Raw genomic sequence first — 26,147 nt, forward strand, 5'->3', positions numbered from 1 at the left:
AGGGAAACTTGAATTGATCCCTAGCAAAAGTCTATTATTGTACCCGTGCTGAGGATGAGACCCCTCTTACCCTCGCCCGTGGGCCGCCCACCCACCTCCCCACCCCCCCCTGTCAGGGATGGAAAGGGAATCGCTTCCCATTCTCCCCCTCCCCCCCAAGACTTCTTATGACGTCAGCGGGCAATCAGAGCCATTCTCCCACCCCAAATAAATGGGGACAAATTTGTTCTGCCCACCGGTGGGCAGATGGGGCAATTACCCCAGACTCACTCCCGTGGTTGGGGGGGGGGGGGGCAGAAAGCCTACTAGATGCTAGGGAATTTTTTTTTAAAAAGGGGAGTGGTGGCTACCAACCAGTATGGGCATGGTTATGCCCCCACCCCCAAATGAAGGGGGTAACAGCCTAAAAACATTTTTGTTTTCAAACTGCCCTTTTGGACCCGCTTTGGTCCCCCCCCCTCATTTTCAACATGTTTTTGGTTCTTCCCTGTCAAGGGCACTTGCCCCACCTACACAAGTGAGGTATCATTTTGACCTGGAGACTGAGGGGAGCATTGGGTGGTAGGAAATGTGTGCCGGTGCGGTGATCCCACTCAGAAATGTGGGAAAAATGTGCTTTTTTTGGTGCTAAATATGAGGTTAGCTGACGATTCTGGGTAAGAAAACACTGGGGTTCCAAGCAAGTCACACCTCCCTGGACTCCCTCTGGTGTCTAGTTTGCAGAAATGTTTGGGTTTGGTAGGTTTTCCCCACCTCCCCCCACAAAAACAGGTAGTTTTATATTTGATAATTTTGATGTGTCCACATAGTGTTTTGGGGCATTTCCTGTCGCGGGCACTAGGCCTAGCCACAAGTGAGGTACCATTTTTATCAGGAGACCTTGGGGGAACACAGAATAGCAAAACAAGTGTAACTGCCCTTTGTCTTTCTCTACATTTTTTCCTTCCAAATGTAAAACAGTGTTTAAAAAAGACGTCTATTTGAGAAATGCCCTGTAATTCACATGCTAGTACCGGCACCCCGAAATTCAGGGATGTGCAAATAACCACTGCTTCTCAACACCTTATCTTGTGCCCATTCTGGAAATACAAATATTTTCTTGATACCTATTTTTCACTCTTTATATTTCAGCAAATGAATTGCTGTATAGCCAGTATAGAATGAAAACCAATTGCAAGGTGCAGCTCATTTATTGGCTCTGGGTACCTAGGGTTCTTGATGAACCTACAAGCCCTATATAGTAGTGTATAGAGTAAAACGTTGAAACAATTGCTGGTTTTTTTCACCTCAATTTCAACAAATAATTTCAATGTTATTTTCTGTAGGAAACCCTTGTAGGATCTACACAAATTAGGTTCTATGTATGGTTTTTATTATTTTAAATTCTGTATGTCATTTTAGTGAACATATTTTTTCAAGGATGATTAATGTTTGGTTGTTCTATATTGTTTAAAGGCTTATGGTCTAAATATTTTTTTTTTTGACTGACTGGATCATCCCTAACCCTAGAAATGTGTCCTCAGTGCACCTCAATCCTCTCCTAAAGCACATCCAGCTATTCCTGCACTGATACTCGCACGGTGCTCCGGCAGTGCACCTCAATCCTGTCCTAAAGCGCATCCAGCTATTCCTGCAACGATACTCACACATAGCTCCGGCAGTGCACCTCAATCCTGTCCTGAGGCGCATCCAGCTATTCCTGCAACGATACTCGCACATAGCTCCGGCAGTGCACCTCAATGCTGTCCTAAAGCACATCCAGCTATTCCTGAAACGATACTCGCACATAGCTCCGGCAGTGCACCTCAATCCTGTCCTGAAGCGCATCCAGCTATTCCTCCACTGTCCAGGCAGTAGTGTTTGGTAAATGTGAGCAGTGATACCCACGTTGCTGCCTAGTAGATGTCCAGGACTGGGACTCCACATGTTAAAGTAGAGGTCGCAGCTTTTCCTCAGAGGGAATGGGCCCTCAGAAGGTTGCTTTTTATCCAAAGCATAGCTGACTTTAATAGAGAGAACGACCAAGCATGAAATGGTTCGCTTCTGTACTCTGCCCGACCTTTCTTTGCTCCAACATACCCCACGAAGGGTTGGTCGTCCACCCAGAACTCTCTTGGTTGGTCAAAGTAGAACGGCAACCCACTTTTTGGGTCCAGGCGATGGAGTCACTCCTCTTCTTTATAGGGATGTGGAGGAGCGTAAAAGGTGGGCACGGTGACTGGCCCACGTGGAATGGAGTACAGAGGAAAAAGGCCCTAGTGCGAAGCACCAGCTTGTCTGGAAATGGAGCCTTGGATGACAAAGCCAGCAGCTCACTCTCCCTCCGGGAAGATGTTACTGCCACTAGAAAGGCTGTCTTGATGATGAGCAGCCGGAGAGGACGATGATGCAGAGGCTCAAAGGAAGCTCACATCAAGAAGGTGAGAACCAGATTGAGATCTTGCTGAATCATAAGGAAGGGCGAAGATGGAAACATATGTACAAGTCTTTTAAATTTACAATAGGTGACTTAAAGAGAGAGGGTTGGTCAGGCAGCCGCATGAGGGCAGACAGAGCAGAAAGATAACCCTTATGATGTACCCAGAGCAGAGACTTGCCGGGCAAGGGTAAGAATGAAAAGTAGGATAAAAGAAAGAGAGTAGAAAGTGGGTTGAAAGACTTTTCTGTAGAATAATTTACAGATTTTTGCTACCAGCAGGCATACACCGTCTTGGTGGAGGGATGCCAGGCTGCCAGAATGACATTACAAACTTTTGGGGGGGGATCAAAGGCAGTCAACTGTTGCCACTCAAATCTCTAGGCAAGAAGACGTAGAGTTGTCAAGTTCAAGTAGAGGACCCACCCCTGTTCCTGCAACGGAAGATCCTCCCGAAAGGGCAGCCTTATCGGAGGATTGATGCTCATGCTGATTAGCTCAGGATACCGGAGTCTCCGTGCCCAGTCCAGAGCCACAAGGATAACTTGAGCCCGGTCTTTCTTGATCTTCTTGAGAACTCGGGAATGAAGTGTTAATGGCATAAAGGAGCCAGGCCTGAGCGCCACTCAAGACGAAAAGTGTCTCAGAGCAAGAGCCGCCTTGGAAACTCGAGTATGCAAAACTGCTGACATTGCGCCTTCTCTACGGAGACATACAGATATAACCAAGGCTCTCCCCACTGCTGAAAGAGACCTGATGCCACTTGTGATCGGCTAGGCAACAGCACCTGAGTTTGTCTGTCCAGGCCTGCCAAGCGGCTGAGTTGTCCACCCTGGCTTGCAGGCGTTGAACCACCAGGGATATGCTGTGCTGTTCCAGCTATATCCTGAGACGCAGGGCCTCTCGACAAAGGGTCCAAGACCCCACGTCCCTGTTTGTTGCAGTGCCAAATAGCAGTGGTGTGGTCAGTGAACATCTGCACTAACCATCCCTTGATAGAAGGAAGGAAGGCTTTCAATGCCAGTCAGATCGCATGGAGCTCCAGCAGATTAATGTGGAGTGCAGATTACGCCAGAGACTAGAGTCCTCTGATCTCCCCCTCTCCCAGATGGCGGCCCCATCCCAGAAGTGATGCATCTGTCACCACTGTGAGATCTGGCCGATGAAGGGAAAGAGGACTGCCTCTAGCCCAATAGTGGTTTGTTAGCCATCACTGTAGGTTCTTTGCAGTTCCCTCTGTGATCTGGACAATATCGGAGAGATTCCCCTGATGCTGCATCTACTGGAACTTCAGGTCCCACTGCAGAGCCTTAATTTGCCATCTGCATAAGTCACAAGCAAGATGCAGAACATGTGGGCCAGCCTCAAAGTCATTCTCACAAAACCTGAGGACCGAGACTGAAACATCGGCTTGCTGATCTGAAAGAGAGACCTGAAACTGCACTGTGTCCAGAACAGCTCTGATGAAAGAGAGAGTTTGAGACGGAGTCAATTGTGACTTCGGCACATTGATAATAAACCCCAGTGAATGCAGGAGGTGTGCCGTATTCTGGAGGTGAGAGACAACAGCGTGGGTTGAGCCCTCCTTCAACAGCGAGTCGTTGACGTAGGGGAAAACTGGCACCCTGATCTCTGCAGATGAGCTGCGACTACCGCCATCACCTTTGTTAATGCCCAAGGGTCGCTAATAAGGCCAAAGGAGGGCATGGTGAACTGAAAGTGCTTGTAGCTGACCGTGAACCGCAAGTAACGTCTATGGGCAGGCAGGATGGGCATATGCAAATACCCGCCCTGCAAGTCCAATGCTACCATCCAGTCCCCTTGGTGTAGGGCAGACAAAACCTGAGTTAAAATGTGCATTCTGAATTTCTCCTTTTTGAGGAAGAGATTGATGGTTCAAAGATACAGGATGGGCCAAAGTCCCTTGTTCTTTTTGTGTAGCAGAAAGCTGCAGAAATAGCAACCACTACTTGCTTCTGATATTGGAACCCTCTCTATAGCTGCCTTGGCCAAGAGAGTTACGACTTCCTCGCGGAGCAAGGTTGAAAGATCCTCCATCAGCAGGATGTTAACCGCCAGTGGTGAAGATGGCGTTCGATTCTCCCACCAAGTGGGAGCTCGTGGTCGTGCAGAACAAGATGAGGCGGGCTTGGAAGGTACATCTGCCAGGGGGTTAATGGTTGTGGTCCAGGTTCCCAGTAGGACATCAGTAAGTGCTTCCTTAAAGGGGAGCAGGGTTCCAGATGAGGAGGCTCCAGGATGAAGTACTCCTGTCAAGATGTTAGTCTTGACTGCCCCAAAGTTAGTTTAAGGTCCAGGACCCTCTGATGCCCTTTTCACTGCCATTGCAAAAGATGCTCCCTCCTTCGTAGCCACAGTCGGGAGAGAGAGCAAGCCAGTATCTGTAGAAGTATCCAGCCCACTAGCTTTTCCCAGTTCCTCACACCAGTCCAGTGATTTCTGTAACTGGTATTTTAAAGAGTTCTGTTTAAGGGGGGGAGGTTATGGGTTGAAGTTGACACAGGCAATGAATCTTCGGAACTGTGCTGGGAACGGCGATGTTCCTTATTCTTTGGGTAGCAGCTTCAGGGACTGCTCCCTCACAGCCTTGGCCCAGGAGTCTGAGCACGACCTGAGAGCCAGGGTTGTACTCGAGAAACCATACACAGACCAGATGGGGTATGTAACCGACATGGTGGGGTGACAGGTGCCACGCGGTTTGAAACCTGTCTTTCTAGAAGACATCCTCGATACAGTAAAAAGACTTCGACAAAATGCCAAAACACATTCTGTCAAAAACGACAGAGGGGTAGCTCTTCCCGGATCTCTGTTAACTGGTGCAGAAAGAAAAGAACTGATGCCAGTGTGCAGAGGTGGCTCCTACATAGGGGACAGCTGCGTCCCTATGGCGTGTACGATGCCAACACACAGAATTGAATGAAGTCATTTGACAACGCGCAGGGATACTTCTCAAGAAAAATCTTCTGGATCCAGTCTGATGCCTGGTCAAATTCTAAGATACGGAATCTGCATCTAGATGTCTCTATCAGATACTTGGTGCATCTACTGTTCATTGACAGAAAACAGTGTACGAAGGGAATAAAGACACGCACTGATTGAACTGAGGTTGCTCTTTTAATAATCCCACATTTATTATCTACCTCATATTATTCTTTTTGGAAGTTGGATGAAGATTTCATGGTGTCATGTTTTGAATTTACTTGAAGCTTTGTTTAAGTCTGTACAGAATTATACATACGTTTCTCAAAGACATACCTTTTCTCAACAATGATATCCTGTTATTTGTAACGTCAAAGCATATACTACAACTACTTATGCAACATGTTATCTTCATTCAACTCTGCATCCACACGTCACCCTTTCTGTTCTGCACTCTTTGAAGAGTCTGTGAGTGGTTCCTTGATACTTAGTGCTTCAGTTGTCTTTTCAGACTGTTAGAACACATTGGGTCTGATTACGACCTTGGCTGATGGGATACTCAGTCACAAACGTGACGGATATCCTGTCTGTCGTATTACAAGTTCCATTGTATCCTACATAACTTGTAAAAAAGCGGGTGGGTTATCCGGCACATTTGTAACTGAGTATCCCATCTGCCAAGTCCCATTCAGACCCACAGTATTGTCATACTGGTAATCTACACCATATACACCTTTACAATGTCTGTAATTCTCATAAAATCCAATCTTCACATCTTTATGAAGTATTATATTGGTATAAAAGAGGATCACAATATATTGCCAATTATACTATGACTTTTCTGTATTGTGAAGGCACTTCTTGACAGAATTCAACAAAACTGTAGTTACATTAATAGACAGCTCAGCCTTATCCTGGTTCTGAAGATCTCTATGTGGGTTTCACCTTTGATGGCAGAGGCATCCTTGTAATGTATATTTACGATGAAAAAAAACATTTCATGACCATTATATCTATATTGGACAGTTCATAACCTTGTTACCCAATCAAATTAGTTTCCCCAAAGTCGAGCTTTTTCCTTCCACAGTTGCAGAGGGAAGTGAGCGGCGCAGGGGATGTGGGGGTAGGGTCATGTAAGACGTTCGTAACACTCAACGTGTAAGCAGTTCAAACACTTTATCTCATGGTGGTGTTTTGCACCAGGGCATTTCACTCATTTCGGCTTTTCCCATTTAGGTGTTCTAAAAATGCTCCTTCTGTATTTTAATTCAGATTCCTGTATAATTATGCACAGGTGAATATCCAACATTTTTTTACATGTAGATGAAAAATACACCGATTTCTGAGGACTATAACCTTCCACCCATGTAACTGTCAAAAAGGAATTTTATGGCACTGCTAGATCTCCTGGAGTAAAAGGAGCCACTGATGGGATATACACCCTGCAAGAAAAGACTACATGACTGAAGAAGCAGCCAGTGTGAAATGCCCATCACATCATCACCAACACAGACGCTTAATGCTCTCACGCAAAACGTGATTTATACAGTGCAGCCACTGAAGGAATTTAGGAAGGACGCTAAGTGATGGCAGATGCCATGGCAAGTGCTTGTTAAGACACAAATTACATGTACCATTGTGAAGTTAGACGTCACTGATGAGCCTCCTGCTACAGCAACACTTGAACACAGCCTATCACAAGTGTGCAGGGGAGCCGACAATATTTGCATCTGTAAATCCTGACTCCGCCTCCACAAAAATACGGGAATCCTTAATACCGCCATGACTCTACTGCCATTTGGAAAGTTCATTATCTGGAGACTGAAGAGGAAGGTGTAGAGGAGGAAGTCAGTCAGCCCACAGATCACAGCCATTGTCAGGACAAGGCCTGAAGAGGTGAAGGGTCTATTTTGTGGTGACCAATGCTCGACCGTGGTTAACGGAAACCACACAATCATTGGCGTCTGCAGGGTAATTGACTCAGTTTCTTCACAGGCTAATAAAAGATAACAACCATAACATGATCCAAGAAGGCCTGCATTATATGAGTTTTGTCCCCAGAATGTGTGTATATAGAGTACATTCTATGCCATAAACCGAGCAGAGGCGACCAGAGTAAAACTACACACTGGTCACAGCTATTGAGTGATTAGTGTTTGCCTTTCTTGCGAGGAGTAGGAGCGCCACTTTCACCCGGCTCATCCCTCCTCCTGGTCACTGGCCTTGCGGCAGGAACGTGCACCGCTGATGCGCTGCTGGCTGCGCGGAGTTCCTCGCGGTGAGGTGGTGGCGTGGGCGCTTCACGCATCTGGGGGGTGGCAGTAGCCATCTCACCAATTGCACTATTTACCTGTACCAACCCTCTGGTCAGATCAGTGTTACACTTAACCATGTCCTTATGCATGGCCACAGTGCTTCTGCTGAGCAGAGTGGTTGCATTGGCCAAACGCCCCACAGAGCGCAACATAGTCCGATTATTCAGCTGTTGTTTTGCTACTGTGTTCTTTACAGTGTGACCTTCAACTAGTTTAACCATGGCTTGAGCAATGGTGTCTATACCTTGAGATATTTTCTGAAGAGTGCCTTGCATTGAGGCACAAGCCCCTGCTACACTGCTGCCCATATCACGGAGTTCCCTTCCCATGCTGTTAATAGCACGAAGCTGTTTTTGTTGCACTTGCAGCATGGAATATTCCAAAACGCGGACCTGGTCGATAGTCGATTTAGCGTCGGGTGGAACAGGGTGCATAGGTGCTTTTTGGCGTGCTCGTCTCTGTGCTGGGGTGGTTGAAAATACAGTGCCGCTGGTGCTAGCTGCATCTTCAAAGGGTGCCGCCTGTATCCCTGGAAGTGCAGATGAGGTGGACGGGGTGATGTCCCACATGTACTGTGTTGCAGCTTTCTCAAGCACATCTGCCTCAGCAACACCACTGCTTCCTTGATCTGTGAACATATGTGAGAGCAAAATTAGAGTTGGCAATTGATCCACATTGTTACACAGAACAACACTTTACATTATGCAACAGGTTGTACAAAGTGCAGATAAGAGGCACAAGCTTGCATGTTGACATGGTGCTTGTGGCATGTTCCATTAAGTGCAGGCATCTTCATGGCGACCCATCACATAGAATGGTTTGTGTGCCCAACATACAAAAAGATTTTTTAATAGAGGTTTTTTTTGCACTAACCTTCAGTTTCGGAGTGATGTTCCATAAGTTTCACTGTTGAAGTGTCTATGCCGACCAATACATGTCCAGCCTCCGGGGAAACCGCGGTCTCACCAAGACTCTCTGCGTGTGTGAGGGGCATCGGTTGGCCAAGTCCTGCTTCTGTGCCTTCTTCCTCACTTATATTGATAAAGATTTTTTCCTTGGTGCGCCGTCGGGTGTCGTACCACCTCCTCTGGATTTCATCCACTGTGCGGTGGGTGATGCCAACAGCATTGACCCTGCTCTGGATCCTCACCCAGATGGCCTTCTTGGCACTTTCTGGGACTTTCATAGCTGCTTTGCCAAACAGTCTATTGTAGTTCCTTGTCACCTCCTCCACTAGTATACTCAGCTCCTCTTCACTGAACCGCTTTTTTCTTTTTCTTTGCTGTGGGGATTCAGCTCCATATTGGCTTCCTATTTCTGTGGTCTGGTATGATGACCAGGAGTTCCTACTCTGCTCAGTGTCCTCATAGGGCTCCTCCCCAGGATGCATCCCCTGATGCCTTCTCAGATGAGAACTGTTGATGAAGCTTTTCTCGCATTCTGCGAACTGTCCGTCACCTGTATGAGGTCTGTGATTATCCATCAACTGTGACGTTGGCCATGAACTTCCACCTGGATCTGTGCAGTCATATGGTTCCTCTCCCGTGTGGACCATCTGATGTGCGTACAGGTCCAACCTCTGACCAGGGGTTTTCTCGCAATCTCTACACGGGCCCATCTCCTCCCCAGTGTGGAGGCGCCGGTGAATGCACAGACCTTTGGTTTTGATAATGGCTTCATTCTCTGTGGAACAAACAAAGATCGATGGTTATTATGTGTGGCCAGGCTTTCCTGTCACTCATGGACCTAGAGGACAACTGAAATTTTACTCCACTCCTCCCAAGCCCCCACTACCAATCTATTGAAATAATTTCCCAGGTTTGGGCTTGTGTGTGTGTTTTCCAAAAAATAAACTAGGAAGCAACAACCAAGCATGCAGGTCCGAGAAGGTGGTCCCACTTATAGCTTAGGGGTGAACCAAGTGCTGAAAGAAGGTAACTTAGAGCTGCAGAAAGACTTTGGAGAAGAAAACGGTCAACAGCCCATCTTCAGCAGCTCAGAATGAATGCAGGGAATACAAAAAACACACCATCAAGGAAAAAGATGCCTTCTTATGCAGCATGCTGGAAAAAGCAACAACCAGTCTAAACACACACAAAAAATCCTCACATTTCCAAAGAACGAGGTGACAAATTTGTGAAATTCTTCAATGATAAAATCACGCACATCGAGCACTCTCTAGAATACCACACTAGACCATCCACTGGAAACTCTCTTCCTATAACAGAGGGAATCAACACCCCCTTTGCTCTCTTCAAACTCCCAAGCAGCGCCACTCTCCCTGAGCCCTTAGGTTGCAACCAAATCCCAGGGCCCCACAAATCCTAGGAGGTGCAAGATGTTCAACCCACTCACAGAGGAGGACATCTCAAAGATGATTGTGAAATCCAAGCAATCTCACTGCCTTCCTGGCAAAGAGTCTCAACCACGCCTTAACCCTTCTCTGGACTAAGAAAATAAACAGCCCCCCTGTGTAACAGGGTTATGCCCGATTGCCTCAAACTAGGTCAAGTAAACCCCCCCCTCCCAAAAAAACAAAAGTGCTGACCTTGATGACCTCAACAACTTCAGGTAAATCTCCAACCTTCCCTTCCTGGCAAAAATTCCTGAGACATACAATCGCTCACAACTCATTAAATATATTGGCTCCAACAATCTTCTTGACTCACTCCAATAGGGTTTTAGGAAAGGATACAACACATAAACAGCTATTCTGAATATAGAAGATGACCTACACAAATCTCTGGATGATGATAGATGTGCCTGCTCATACTCCTAGACTTCTCAAAAGCCTTTGACAGGGTAGACTGCAAGCTGCTTGTAGAATCCCTCCATAAAGAGGTCAGGAGCAGATAGCTTGGCTTTGAAATGGTTCTCATATCTACATAACCACTCCCAACAAATAAAAAAAATAAGCAACTCAGCCTCAGATACTTCCACTATAACCACTGGTGTCCCCAAGGCTCGGTCCTCACACCTACACTCTTCAATATCTATACGGAACCCCTCACCTTCATACTCAAACAAGCAAACATCCCATACCACCTTTATGCGAGGACATCCAGCTTTACTTAGAAAGATCCTCACTAGCGGACATACGAGGGGTAAATACCATGCTCAAAAAGTCTAAAACTGGCTGTCACACAACCACCAGAAACTCGTCCGATATAAGAAAGAAATCCTTCTCCTGTCTAACCAAGAACAGACCATCCAGGACCATGAGTGGCTAAGTACCACTGACGCTTTTAACTGCAGGCTCATTCTGGCTGATTCCCTCAGATCTCGTGGGATCACCCTGGAGGGAAGTCTGAGCATGAGCTCACGCATAAACAACACAGTGAAGAGTGCGTTCTACAACCTAAAACTCCTACACAAAATTAAGCCCTACCTCCGAATGATGTGAATACCACAACGCAAGCTATGGTTCTGTCCAGAATAAATTATGGGATGTCACCCTCACTGGCACCCAAGTCTCACTTAGCCGTTTAAGAGCCACACTAAATGCAGCAGGAAGGATGGTCACAGGAGTCAAGACACAATCACATTTTCCCCTCCCTGAAAATCTAAAGTGGCTCCCGATCAAAGCTTGCTCCTACTTTAAAACTGCTTGTCTCACTCACACAGTCCTTCGCACAAGGTAACCAGCCTAACTTGCTGTTCAAACTTACAAAGGAAGTCCAGATGAGAAATCTAAGAAGCATTAACACTCTGCTTCTCACCCCCCCCCCCCCCCCCCAAAAAAAAAACTAAAAAGCCCTAACACAGTCTTTCTCCGGCAATGCCCCCAAGGTCTGGAAATCCCTCTCAGTATGTAGCAAGGCCGAACCACCCTCATTCATGAGCTTCAAAAGACATTCTCCTAAATCAGCACCATAACCCTCCGGGCTTTAACAGTTGACACACAACTGGAATCTCTTCCACGAATTGTATACGTATGTTTGTTTCTCTATAGGAAATGCTTTGATTTGACTTATAAAACTATTTTATTTGGTAATCCATGATAACTAACACTTCCTTTCACATTGTTTGTACACCGTTCTGATACCCTCGGGTCTTGGAAGCTCTACATTTCTTTTCATATATAAATGAAGAAAGAAATGCAGCACAAAGACACCATCTCGGAAGCAAACTTCCATTGCAGATTTTTTTTAAACCCCCCCCCAAAAACCCCAAAGTTTCAAGAAATGTTACATCTGTAAATCATATCATAATGTAATGCATGGTCCCTGCCTTCCGTTAGGACGCATTAAAAGGCACGTGACTACTCAAAAACAAGTGGAATTACAGAAACGTGATAATTGTACAAAAACACTGATTCAGATGTTGGATGAAACAGAGAATACTGGGCATAGTACAACGGGCGGAGGATGAAAGCGGGAAGACATGCATTTCAAGAGAGAGCAAATCATGGTGCAGCTAGATATGTGCCAGTCTATTTTGACAAATATTATATCTTACTTTCGAAATCTGTCTCACATTTGTTTTTTAAACCCTCGTACAATGACTGTAAATGGAGACCTAAAGACCTATGACTCTCTAGTAAGCTTCTCCATCACCACCTTCAATCTACATACAAACGTACTTTTGCTGAGAGGTTAACTGCGTAAATGTTACAATTTGCTACGATAACTTGTCAGTGATTATTTAAGAAAGCTGGATTTGAAAATCGCCAAAAGTACACTGATCATACCTCACTCTGTGCCTCTAAGGGTGCATGCTGCTATGTCCACAAACCAGACTGTCTGGATCTCAGCCCACCAAACGTGAGCCCTTGATACTTCCTGATGAGCCATAAAATGCGGCCTGCTCCATTTTACTTTAACCAGGGTCCCTGGAGGATAGAGTACTCCGGGCCTATTCAAGGCTCGGGGATGGGGGCTGCGCCTCACTTTTTAAATACATAGGGTCTCGAGGTTGGGCTGCCCAGGGCCGAAAACAGCTCAGGGAGAGGACTGTGTGCCCCCTATCTCCATATTACCTTAATTGGGTCCCGGGAGATAGAGTCAAAACCTGCTTGAGGAAGTGAGCCATATAGCCCCGTTATGAATATATTGGGCCTGGGGGATGGGGTTCACAGGGCCAAATACAGACTTGGGAGGGTGGCTAGGCACCCCCACACCTAAATAAATCAAATGAGCCCAGTGGGATGGGGTTCCCAGGCCGAATATGGCTCAGGGAGGGGACTGCATGCCCCCTTCCCTAAATAAGTAAATAGGGCCTGGGGGATTGGGTCCCTGGGGCACAAAAACAGCTCAGGGAAGAGGGTTGTGTGGCCCCCTCCCTTTTTTATTTATGTTTTGGCTCGAGGGTCCCCTGAGGTCTAATTGGGCTCAGGAAGGGGGGCGTGTGCCCACTCCCTTTATTATTTGGCCATTGGGAAGGGGCCCAGAAAGGCTCGGGGGAGAGGGGCCCACCTGCCCCCTTTCCCTATTTAATAAAATATGACCCTGGGGAAAAGGATCCCCAGGGCCTAATATGACTTGGGTAGTGGGACCACACGGTCCCCCCTACCCTTAATAATGTAATGAGGCATGGAAGGATGGGAGTGGGGAAGAGGGATAAGCTGCCTCCCCCACCGCTTTATGTATGATAATAAAATATTACTTTATGTTAAAAACAAAAAACTAGAAATTCACTGAAAAAAACAAAGGTTCAAGGAACATTTTAGTTGGTTGAATATGTCAGTGGCAACATTACAACAATTAGCTGGACACAGGCTTTGAACTAAACCAAAAAAAAAAAAAGGCTGAAATTCACCTGTTATAGCAGCGCTAACTACACCTTGTGCCCCTGCAATGCACTCCTTATGACCTTACATGTGACATCACTCATGACATTGATGACATCGCTGACGGCATCTAATGAGTGTGCTAGTGTTATTATATAGTTTACATAGCCTGTGTCCTGCTAACGGGTGTAAGTGTTTACAAAATGCATGTGCTTCTAATGCACTTATAGGTGTGTCAAGGTGTTGAATATGTTTTAAATCTTTATATTGAAGACTAACTCTGTGCTCAGGTGACAGTTGACGACTTGTGTCCATTGTGTTCCACACAAGTATTTTGGCTCTGTAGAAAGTTTTCAACAGGGCAAAGATTGTATGTAAAACATATCAAGTATTGTAAGCAGCCTTGAGTTGTGACTATTTCTAGACATAGAAGACTGTGTGCACCAGGTACTAACCCATTTACATGTGCTTGTTTTGCTTCAGAAGATGGGCTAGCTGTTAAGTTTTCACCACAGAATGAAGGCTTCAGGTTGTATAAACTTTGGAACCTTCAGACCTTGAAATTTTTAAGAAAATAGTTGCTCTTTGGTCAAATTTTGCATGAGTGTAACTGTTCGTAATAAATACTTTTTAACAATCTGTGGTGTATTGCACATGGGAGTTTCACAGTCCACAAACTGTGATACAGGGTAAATTCTCCCCATAGAGTAAACAATGTTAACAATCTACTTCACTCCTCAACGTAGGTTGAGTGATGGTCCGGGGTTTGATATAGGTAAAGCCTGTCAGTTTTAGGGCATTAGCTATCTATCAGGGCTTCACTATCTGGAGGAACTTGGTTTTCCCTGAGCAGCTCTATCCAGACTGAACACCACGTGCAGGGCAGGTTACCCTTTCATCTGTGGTTCACGGTCAGCATGAACTTGGCACCCCATGAAGAGTATGCTATAGGGTCAAAGCTCCACATAGCACAAGCTCCCGTTAACCTATGGGGGTTGTATATATGACAGCAGCCATGGAGCTTTATATTATTCTGAGATATTTTACACTTACTTTCATAGCTCTAATTCTCTAACTGCTTACAGATCAATCTGTACAAAAGAAGTCTGGATGATGTTATCAGTAATGCCATAAATGATGTGATAGAACATGTTGAGTGATGCCAAATGTGAGGTCATACGGATTGCACGACGGGGGACAAGTTATAGTTAGCACTGCTAACTATAACTGCTGACTTTCTGTATTTTTTTTATTTTTTTACTTCAAAACATTAACTTTGTCACTGACATATTCAACTAACTATGACATTACTGTAATTGTTTTGTTTTTCAATGAATATATTTACTGAAAAAACAAAGATTAAAGTAACATAGTCAGGTGAAATTTTCAGTAGCAATGTAATGTTTTAGACTCCAAAAAAACTGAATTCACCAGTTTTAGCTCAAGTAACTATAACTCGCACCACCACCAATGCACAGTGTTCTCAATAATTTAATAATAAATGTTGCTGTGATATTATTAATGATGTCATAGAAGATGTCATGATTTATGTAATATGTGGGGTAATCAGCAGAGCATGGCAAGAATGCAAGGTATAGTTACCTTAGGGAAGGAATCATAGTTACTGGTAAGTAATGGGCGGGCTCCAAGCCCTTATTAGGGCTGATTTAATTTACGAGAGATTTGGCAGGTGGTCTGCAGGTGAAACCTAAAAGGGGGAGGAGGGTGTGTGGCCTTGGCCTCCCTCTCCAAGCCTTATTAGGTCCATCCCCGGGGGCTGCATGGTATTATTAAGAGGGTTGGGGTGGGGAGTGCGAAGCGGCCCTCTTTCCCAAGCCTTTATAAGCCTTGGGGACCCCATCCCTGGGGCCAACCGTATTTAAAATGGGAGGTGACTGCATGACCCCCTCCGCCAGCCTTTTTTAGCCCAGGAGAGCCCATACTCCAGGATAAGAATCTAAGGAGAGAGGAGCGTGTAGCCCCCTCCCTGAGCCTTTATAGGACAAGCGACCCCACCCCCAGGGCCATATAGAATGACAAAAAGGGAAGGTGGCCGCATAGCCACCCTCCTCAAGCCTTAGTAACCGGGGACCCCATCCCCTGTGCCAAATGTAATTTAAAAAAGGGGAGATCGAATGCACTCACTTCTTCAGCTTTATTAGGCCCTGGGGACACCATCCCTGGCGGGCATGCATTTGTTTTGGTCCAAGGACACCTCCATTAAAAACAGGTGGGTGGCCACCGAGGGCATACACCATGTTGGGTACTGCAAGAGAGGTCTCCTCAGGCCAGCTAGCTCAATATGTGTTTTGTTTCCCTGCCTTCATCAGAGTGGGCTGGGAACCTGACCAAAGTCTGCTCCCAGCAAGAGGAAGCATTTTTAAAGCTTAAGTTGGCTTAGAGGAGACTTGTATGTTTGCTTCCATACAGTGAGAGATTTAAAAATGCTCCCACCAGATGGGAGCAAACGTATGATTCCCTGCCTGCGGCAGTGTGGGCAGGAAAACAACTGTGTCCTGGGGGCGGGAGGGACTCCCAGGAACAGTCACTGAACCGGCCCCTGAGGATGGGGTCCCTGGGGCCTTTGACGGCTCGGCATGGCCCCCACTTCTCTTTTAAGTAAAACGACAAACCCGGGGGTGGAGGATGGCTGCCACCACTTCCTGGTTGATGTGGTGGCATCTAATCAGATCTCAGCAGGAGATCCATTAGCTCAGCGGTGTGAAATATACAACATTTTGGAGCATTAATAGCTAAAAAAAAAAAAATACCGAACATATTGACACCACATCACAAAAAAGCACTCTTTCTGGACCAAGAGCTAGCTTTTTGACAAATTTGGTGTAAATCAGTTAAGCAGACTGGGCTGTAGCTTTATCTTATGTTCCTATGGAAAAATTAATCGGAAAACACATTTTGGGACCTTCCTTTTTTTTTCTTGGCCCCCGCATAACAGATCACCCCAAAACTTTGCAAGCGCAAACTAGTAAAAAAGTAGCACCTTTTTGGAAAGTTTTATTGAGATTTGTTAACAGTGCCAAAGTTATTAGTAACACAAAAAGGTCTTTCCTGTGGAAACACGATCCTACCTATAAATACCCAGTGCTGATGCCATTTGGTAACGTATATAAAATATGCATCGCCATCGATTTCCAATGTGTCACCAGTGATGTAATATATGGGCATAAGCCGTGCACTGAAGTTATATTTATGTCTGTTACATAGAACTGATGAATTTCAGAGTGTTTTTTTCTGTTTTAAGCCGTACATTTCTAAGGCTTTTTTTTTTTTTTAAACACAAGGTAAAATCTTTCTACCTTCCTCATGTATTATTCCACTTTAACCTTTGATTTATTTTTGTCAGTGAATTTTTAATGCAAACTAAACCCTTATTATTATAAGACATTTGCAGTCACCCGGCCACAGAGCCACACATGCAAATTTTTCTTTTTTACATTTTTTTCCGTTCGTGTCGGACTCTCACAGGAGTCCCATGGGACCATATGGGGCAGCACTGTCTCCTTCGGGCCTGGGGTCCACTCCACACAAGGACTTACGGGTCAAGGTATTCCTACCATGACTCTAACTTTCAGAATGTCTCCGTGAATAGGCCCTAATGTCTATCATGGGTAACATGATGTGTGGATCTGCGTCGGCGTCCCTGGAAGAGTAACTCTGAGGTTTTAAAAACACAATCTGGAGACCTCAAGTCACAAAGCAAAGTTTTAGAAGTACCAATGTAATACGACAAAACCCACACAATTCCATGTTAGACCTACGTCCTAATGGAGGATGTTGCCTGAATAAATTAGGAAAAGCATAAGCTAAAAACTCTTTGGTTTAAAGGATTTCTGGTTCTTCTGTTTGGACCTTTTTTAATGCCTCAGTCTGCAACACTTCATAAATGCTCTTCATTGGACAGGCAGCTTCAGAAAAAGGCAGAAAGAGAGCTGACTCACTCTATTTTGCCTATTAATAACCACGAGCACATCAGTGCGAAAAATGCGTTACACAAAGTCCACATATCAATTTTTTTTAAAAAAAAACGCAAATATACTTTAATAATCTTCGAGCTGAGACACCACCACGAGCCAATCTGTTTCTAGCCATTATCGACAGTACAGTTTTACATTAGGATCTAATCATACAGGTGGTGGGTGGCCAGGGGCTAAAAAGATTCCAAGAAAAAAGTAATGTTTTTATTGACCTAGCTGTGATAGCTACATTCGGCCAACAATGCCCCACATGTTAGCTGAGAGACCGACGCTAGTGATGAATGGATAGCTTATGTGCCCAGAGTTGGCATTCCAAAAAAGCTATGGCAGACCAAGGGACTAATTTAGCCACATGTTTCAGACACTATGGTTGTTCTGCTGGTTTGATTTAACACCTTAAAACATAAGGGTGTCACTTGGAGACAGCATGGATGGCAGCTACAATTATTTGCACTCTGGAGCTCACTGCAGTCTTTACAGGATTCATTCCTTTTGTGGGCTAGTGAGGCCTCGCATCTTTGGCTAGTGAGGGGCTTGAGGCAGAAGCTGCAATCTTAGACGTAGTGCCTGGGGCCTGGCAGAGTGTCCCTGAGCCTGTGAAAGTTACTTGGCACTTGGGAGATGTGCCCTTCCGTCGTAGACATGCACAGGGTTAGAAAACTCCCCAGGACCCTGGTGACCCTCTGGAATTGGCACTGCTTATAGCTCAATGCCGATGTGATGCCTGTGCCATGAGGGGGAACCGCAAGTCTAGGATGGGTAATAATCTAAACAATGTTTACTGATGATGTCTACCAGGTAAGGAGCCCTGCCTGTGCTGCACCTGGTGGGCAAGAGATGTGTGGTACTCTGTCTGACAAGGGTTTTGAGTCAGTCTCCTTCTTGGCAGGAGACTGCTATCTCACTTATTTCCAATTCCCAACGTTACTATATATATATAGTTCACTGTTAAGATACAACTTCATACATTTTCTTCGCATGATCCAACTGGCTAAACAGAACTTTTAGGAGTGAATTCTTAAAACTAGCTCTAAACCTTGCATGCGCCACTGGTAAATAGATTAGTTAGTTAAAGAGTCTGACAATTAAAGCGTTATCAGCCCTTCACGAGTTTTACCATCAGTAGGCGCGCTAGGGTACCGTGTTCCTGTGCAGCTGTTTCTGAAGTGATGAGGGATGTTTCCTTTGGAACAGTCTAGCTTTGCATTCTTTCCCGTCTCTCTGCTCCCTACGGTCTTTTGTGCATATACTGCCAAAAATATTTCAGTTGTACATCTTTTAAGTTGTTGTCTTTCAAGTGTCCTTCCGAGGCTACTATCCAGACGTAACATTTGTGTACATCGTCTCACATTAAGGGCAGAATCAAGTGTAGAGAGTTGCACCTGGCTGTCAACAGCCTTTCTGAAGTAGTTATCCGGGACAGATGGAGGGCAGGCCTGATCTAGAAACGGCCTCACCTTGCACAACAAAAAGTCCAGGTCCACACCTTCAGCTACAAAATGGCAGTGCTCGGAAAGATCTAATCAGCAGCCCCTTGGTTACAAAGTGTATGGAATTTCTAAAGGTCTCCTGTCTCCATCTGCATGACTCAATGGATCTTCACCCAGCACCCACAAGAATGCAGGCAGTACACATCCACTGCCTGGGGAAGCTGTCTCATTCTCTATGATACATGGCCCTGGTTTAGGGGGGCACAAGATAGTCACACCTGTTTCAATAGTCAAACTAATTTACAACAGAGTCCTACTACTACATATGTGATACAAGCATGCTACACACGCACACACTCTCCACAAACACACAGGATGTCAGCGAACTCTACAGGAGGGGAGTCATAAGCCAACACCTTAGCTAATAGAAATGAAAAGGTCTTCTCAACTATAGGAGACCATAAAATACGGTATGCTGCCACAACTGCCTTACGCACTAAACCCAAGATGAGGAGAGTAGTCATTTCTCCACTCTGCGTGCAACCCTGGTGTGCCCCACCAAGGTTTAGGACAGGTCCTGGGCGTTGCATTGTCATGAACAGGCCTAGGCTTCAACGCACATGCTAGATTAGTATAATGTAAGGGCCCAAAAAAAAAAAATGTATATCCTATAGTCACTTGTTGAGCTCAGTGAGAGAGGAGAACGGATTTAAAAGTGTAAACAGCATAGCATTTCACACCATGAAAACAGCCTGTACAGGTACATGCATGGTGGCAGGGTGCATGTACTGCATAGAGGGACACTTGCTTTGCATGGAATGACTTGTGGGGCGGTAGGTTGCACACAGGATGTGTGGCAGGTGATGCCAGACATACTTTGCAGTTTATAAATATATGCACATGCATGGTAGTCTTGCAAATGTTACGGGGCGTACACCCAACAGACAGTATTTAGTGGCAAGGGATTTCTGCACTCACCTTCAGTTTCAGAGTGCTGTTTCAGGAGTGCCACTGCAGAAGTGTCTACACCCGCCAGTCCTTGCCCGGCCTCTGTTGCAAGTGTTGTCACCACACGACTGTCTGCATTTGGGAGGGGCAGGTGCTGGCTGGGCCCTCCTCCTGTACCTGCTGACTCGCTTATATTGGCGAAGATTTTTTCCTTGGTTCGACGTCGTATGTCATACCACCTTTTTTGGATTTCGTCCACTGTGCGGTGGGTGATTCCAACAGCATTCACCATACTCTGGATTCTCACCCAGATGGCCTTCTTGGTACGTTCAGGGACCTTCATAGCCGATTTGCCAAAGAGTTTATCATGGTCCGTGGAAACCTGCTCCACCAGAATGTTCAGCTCCTCTTCACTGAACCGTTTTTTCCTTTTTCTTTGAGGTGGAAAGTCAAGTCCATGCCTACTTCTAGTTCCTGGGGGCTGGTAAATCGGCCATGAGCTGTTACTATTCTGCATGCCCAAATATGGCTCCGCTCCGGGATGCATCCTCTGGTGCCGTCTCAGATGAGAGCTATTAATGAAGCTCTGCTCGCATTCTGCCAATTGTCCGTCTTCTGTGTGGGAACTATGATTATCCATGATTTGTGACGTCGGCCACGAGTTCCTACCAAGTTCCGTACACTCATAGGGTCCTTCACCGGTGTGGAGCATCTGGTGTGTGTACAGGTCCAGCCTCTGACCAATGCTTTTCTCGCACTCTGTGCACGGGCCCAGGTCCTCCGCGGTGTGGATGCTCCGGTGAAGGCACAGGCCCTGGGTCTTGGTGATAGCTTCATTCTCTGGTAAAAGAAGCAGACATTTAATATACTATGTGTCAAAGAACAGCCTTAAGAGCTCTGTTAGATGTGTTGTTCGTGAACCTTAAGACATAAGTCTCACATAAGCCCAAAATGGCATGCACTAACATCAAACAGCACACATTAAACAGAACATTTAACATAAATACAATATTTGCCATAGGAAGCAAAACACACACATATAAACCAAGATGTTGTGGAAGTAACTGGTAAGTCCATCTGTCTTCATCCATCATCCATTCTGAAATCCCACTAAAGAAGACCAATCCACGTAACTGATTAAAAAACAACAGCGTCGCCAAACCAGCACCAGTCCGTGATGGAAATTTTAGAGTCACATTGGAGAGTCACCTGGCCTGGCGAAGTGATTCCAAACCAATGACAGAGTGCGCAGTGTATACATGCCATTAACATAAAATACACCCACACACTGCATGACCCAAATTAATCTATTTTTTATACCTAAACTTTAGCAGAAAACTATGAGTGAAAAGCAGGGATTGGTAATAATTCAGCATCACAGTCCAAAAACGGAATATTTAAAGTACATAAACTGTCACTTCTTCTACATTGGTTAATGATCCAATGTAATGTTTCTTTCACTGCTCTGCACTGTACTGTGTTTAAAAATGCCCAACTCACGTGGCAGTAAAAAAAAAAAAGCCTGAAAAGGAATGGTGAACTTATGAGATAGGATGGAATATAGAGTAGTGTTCTGGTGCCACCTGGTAAAGTCCCATTGTCAATACTCGATGCAGAGTTTTTTTAACTCAGAAAATTAGTCGAATAACAAAGTCTAATAAGTGCTACTTGATGGATTTCTTCAGTGATTGGTTAAACCACTGTTCATAATCAATAAAATATCACACTGGTTGGACTGCAGCTCCTATATTAATAATCACCACGCTGACTTTTCTTCTATGTTGTGCCTAGACTTCATATGTAATGTACCTTTGCTACGTTCAACGTGTATTACAAATTGTACACGCAAAGAAGGAGCAAATACAAAAACACCTTCCTATTGCTTTGCACATCTTCAAAGGCGCGGCCGTGGAAATCAGGAGTCGCGTTTGTCTTCTGTTAAAAGCCACATCACAGCCAGAAGCACTGCTTGTATACCTCCTAAGCACCAGGGCTACTGCTGCCTTTTGGATAGGTCTGTACTATAAAAAATACCACAGAAACACATAATTAGGCTGCCACACAGGCATTGCTACAGTCGAATGTGGGATCGTATTGACGCGCACTGTTAAGGCAAAGTCTAGGCTCACTTTTGGTCACCATAAGATGGTGAAAATGAGAAATAAATTATAGAAGCACATACCAGTTCCAGAGACAAGGGACATGTCTAAATTTTGGCTACTTCCTCACTCTTCTGACCTGTGGCAATTCTACACATTTCTTGCAAAAACTGGACAGAGGAACGAGATCCACTTCCTCTTCTTAGGAAAAAATATTTCCACAATAGGGCTGTTTGATTTTGGTAGCTCAGGCTTCACAGTTTCGACTTTGACATCAGTGAAGGGTAGAGGCTTTGCCAGGAGCGAGTCTTTCTTGGTGTCTCTCCTTGGTCAAGCCAGGGGCAGTTCCGGGCACCAGTAAAGACCGTACTTCTGTGACCAGAGTTGGATGATGGGAGGGAGCCCCCTGAGGACTGGCTCTTACCACTACCATCTGGAAGACGCTGATGGCTGACAGGACTGTGTGAAAGTCTCTTTAATGGACTGAGTCTCTCTATAGTCATGAGATTCCTGAACCCCAAAGAACCACAGACGCCCACGTCACAGATGTTTTATCTGTGGTGAGTTCGAGTATGCTGAGCCCAGGCCCAACCTCCGGGCCATACTGGCATCCGTTCGTAGCCTGTGGGACATATGGCCTTTTCCTTCATAAAACGACCATTGAGGGGGATGTATCAACACCTTCCACATAAAGACTGGTTATATATCAATACCTGGCCTTACTAACTGCTAAAAGCTAAAGACCTGGCAGGTGGAGACTGTTCAAATATTAACAGCCTGAGAATACCAAACTCCTCACAAATAATGATTGACAATAGGCGGCGGTAAGGACCGCTCCTGTCTCACGACGACTGTCAGGAAGAAGCAGGTGGAACATAGTAAACGCGCAGAGGTCAATTCCTGACAAAGAGAATGCCCATAGGCCAGCCAGATAATGTTTAGAGATTAACCTCTGCCACATAAACACCGCCCACAGGTCAGCGCCAGCCACATAACGATCTTTTATAGATTACCATCTACCCCGTAAACACAGTTAACAGGTCAGAACTAGCCACGTAATGAAGCTAACAATCCAGTTTTACAACACTTTGTAATAAATAGATTGGTTGATACCCCCCCCCCCCACCTTCTTGGATGGCAAGAATGGACCAAGACCTTGCTAGGAGTACCGGCCAATTCACCTGGAACAAGACGGCTCACTGGTCTCCGTTTTGCACATAATGCTTGCTGTATGGTAAACACTTGACATATGCCCACTCAGAGACCACTGCGCATGCTACGTTTCTTAAATACCTGTTTTTGGAGATCCCTGAACTTCTTGGAAAATATTCATGAGCTATTATTAGAACAGGTTGGTTTATGTGTTCATTCCTCACCTGATGCCGAGCTGTCAAACCGGGCTCCTTCATCAAACTCCTGAGGGTCCTTCCTGTGGTTCAGTAGGTCCAGCGGGTCTCTCTCAGCGCCATCCTCCTCTTCAATCTTTACTAGGACAATGTGATTCTGACAGTCATTGCGTGAGGACTCTTCCGCGACTTCAACCTTCACCCAGCCTGTGGAGGGGTGGCCGTCACTGACCAGCGGTTCATCCTCCACTGGGATATTCAGAGAGCTCATGGAGTTCTCGCAGTCACTGTAAGATGACTCGTTGTCTCCTTCACTCTTCACTCGGACCAGGGGCTCACTAGACTCCCTCGTCCCCTGATGCTGCACTTGGTCGCTCTTCGGCTGGTCCATAGAGCTAGAAGGAGAATCCTGACCATATGGCTCAGCCTCTTCTACCAGCTTCATCCACTCTTTTCTTTAGCTGCACTCTTCCTCCAGGTTTCTGCCAGCCAACAGTTCCTTTTCTTGATCTGTAATATTTTTTTACATAGAAAAGGGGCAAGAGAGAGCGAGAGAGAAAAACATGAAGGGAAATGAGAAAGCGGCCACGAGAGGGAGAGTGAACATGACATTTAGAAAATAAAGACAACATAAAGCGGGACAAGAGAAAGGGATAAAGAGGGAATGTGAAAAAGTAATGGCGAGAGCAAAAAAAAAAAAAAGAGACAAGGAGGGAGAAAGAGAGGGGGGAAAAAGAAACACATAATCAGACCAACAGGTATGCTGATAAATGTATCCTACAAGGGAACCAATGTTGCCAAATAATATTCAATATCTGTACAGCTGATTAGTGCTATTTGTGCCCCGTCTATCCCTCTCTTAGAAGACTATGAACAGCATCATAGCAGTTCAGCGTCGGATCTGCTACCACGGCTAGCTCAAGCCCATGCACCTTCCGGAAAAGAATTCACGATGGAGAGAGTCCAGGGGGACCAATGCTTATGAGAATAAGAGACACTCCGATTATTACATACAAACCTGATCTATCTTGGGTACTCGGAAAAACCTGTGGTCAGCTTATTCTAGAGGGAATTTACATTCCCAAGAGACTATGGGTGATCTGTCAGAACACCAGTCACTCTGCAATCAGTCACAGCGGTGTAAAATGTGTGGATGTTTCTTAAACACTTATTATTAGAGAGATTCATATCTCAATGTATGAAATTTACCTTGAACTGAATGCTATAACATCCAAGCTGTGGGCATCTGCCTCTTTCACCCCGGTCTAAGAGCTGGTGCTGTGATTTTGTCCTCCGATGTCTGATCAAGTCTACAATATTGGTATCGACAACTCCTACCCACGCTTGTTAATTCTCACTTCTTGGCACTTAGATGGAACTCATCAAAAATTATTTTTCTGGGATGGAAGCAGTGACCATTGTAAATGTGCCCAAGGTTCAGACACTTGGGCATGTTCCATTTGTACATGGAAAAAGTTTGCATTGTCGGGAACCGATGTGTTTTTGTCCTGCTCCAAAAACAATACAGTGTGTAAAGAAAATAACATTAGATGTAGTAAGAATCTGTCACCACAGACTGCGGCACACCAGATCCAGGGATGAAACCAGTGCCGGGTTCTCAGGAAACAGGAAAAGGTTTAACTTGCACATGCTGCACTGTGAAAGGTTTTAGCGCGCTTACACCCACCAGTACTCAGATTAGTAATAAGAAATCCTGACCTGTAGGTGGTTCAGCACGCTCCCAGCCACCATTACTTTGGTTAGTAATAACACATCCTGCACTGTGGATGGTGCCAGTGTGCTCTCACCTATTACTCAGGTTAGTAATAGGAAACCCTTTACTGTGAATGGCTCCAGCGCGCTCTCACCCATTACTCAGGTTAGTAATAAGAAACCCTTTACTGTGAATGGCTCCAGCGCGCTCTCACCCATTACTCAGGTTAGTAATAGGAAACCCTTTACTGCAAATGGCTCCAGCGCGCTCTCACCCATTACTCAGGTTAGTAATAGGAAACCCTTTACTGCGAATGGCTCCAGCGCGCTCTCACCCATTACTCAGGTTAGTAATAGGAAACCCTTTACTGTGAATGGCTCCAGCGCGCTCTCACCCATTACTCAGGTTAGTAATAAGAAACCCTTTACTGCGAATGGCTCCAGCGCGCTCTCACCCATTACTCAGGTTAGTAATAAGAAACCCTTTACTGTGAATGGCTCCAGCGCGCTCTCACCCATTACTTTGGTTAGTAATAACACATCCTGCACTGTGGATGGTGCCAGTGTGCTCTCACCCATTACTCAGGTTAGTAATAGGAAACCCTTTACTGCGAATGGCTCCAGCGCGCTCTCACCCATTACTCAGGTTAGTAATAGGAAACCCTTTACTGCGAATGGCTCCAGTGCGCTCTCACCCATTACTCAGGTTAGTAATAAGAAACCCTTTACTGCGAATGGCTCCAGCGCGCTCTCACCCATTACTCAGGTTAGTAATAAGAAACCCTTTACTGCGAATGGCTCCAGCGCGCTCTCACCCATTACTCAGGTTAGTAACAGGAAACCCTTTACTGTGAATGGCTCCACCGCGCTCTTACCCACCATTACACAGAAGACTAGTAATAAGAGTCACCACAATCCTTACTCAGAAACTGTGTGCTCTTAGGTGGTGGAAATCAGAGCACAGTTTTCATAATATGTATTCTGCCAGTGAGAGTCACTTCGGGGTCAGTAACCGGAAACAGCAAACTCCAAGCAGCTGGGGAGTCATTCTAATGCTGTATTGAGTGACAGAAGGTACTCAGTTAGTGGAGGTGAAAAAGACAGTTTGTGAGGGGTTATATCAAGATTTTGGCTAGTTGGAGATGCAGGTAAACCTGCAACAGTAACTACAGAGTCTCTGCTGATCACAGGCACAGGACATTTGATGACTCCAAAAT

At 45.4% G+C, this 26,147-nt stretch overlaps 1 protein-coding gene across 2 annotated transcripts in view; it reads right to left on the reverse strand.

Annotated features, from left to right (window-relative positions):
- Positions 1 to 5,538: 5,538 nt before the first annotated feature.
- LOC138266959 (uncharacterized) overlaps positions 5,539 to 26,147 on the reverse strand; it is a 28,287-nt gene continuing 7,678 nt past the window's right edge. The window contains exons 2-5 of one of the 2 annotated variants that reach the window (XM_069215763.1): positions 23,248 to 23,699; positions 19,803 to 20,612; positions 8,545 to 9,354; positions 5,539 to 8,299 (exon numbers count right to left, since the gene is read on the reverse strand). In XM_069215763.1, the coding sequence (XP_069071864.1) occupies positions 7,506 to 8,299; positions 8,545 to 9,354; positions 19,803 to 20,612; positions 23,248 to 23,662 (2,829 nt within the window). In that variant the 5' untranslated portion in view covers positions 23,663 to 23,699 and the 3' untranslated portion in view covers positions 5,539 to 7,505. Of the gene's footprint in view, positions 8,300 to 8,544; positions 9,355 to 19,802; positions 20,613 to 23,247; positions 23,728 to 26,147 lie in introns of both variants that reach the window. The other variant, XM_069215764.1, reaches the window with a different exon arrangement.

This window comes from Pleurodeles waltl, chromosome 12 (genome assembly GCF_031143425.1).
Source record: "Pleurodeles waltl isolate 20211129_DDA chromosome 12, aPleWal1.hap1.20221129, whole genome shotgun sequence".
Classification (NCBI taxonomy): domain Eukaryota; kingdom Metazoa; phylum Chordata; class Amphibia; order Caudata; family Salamandridae; genus Pleurodeles; species Pleurodeles waltl.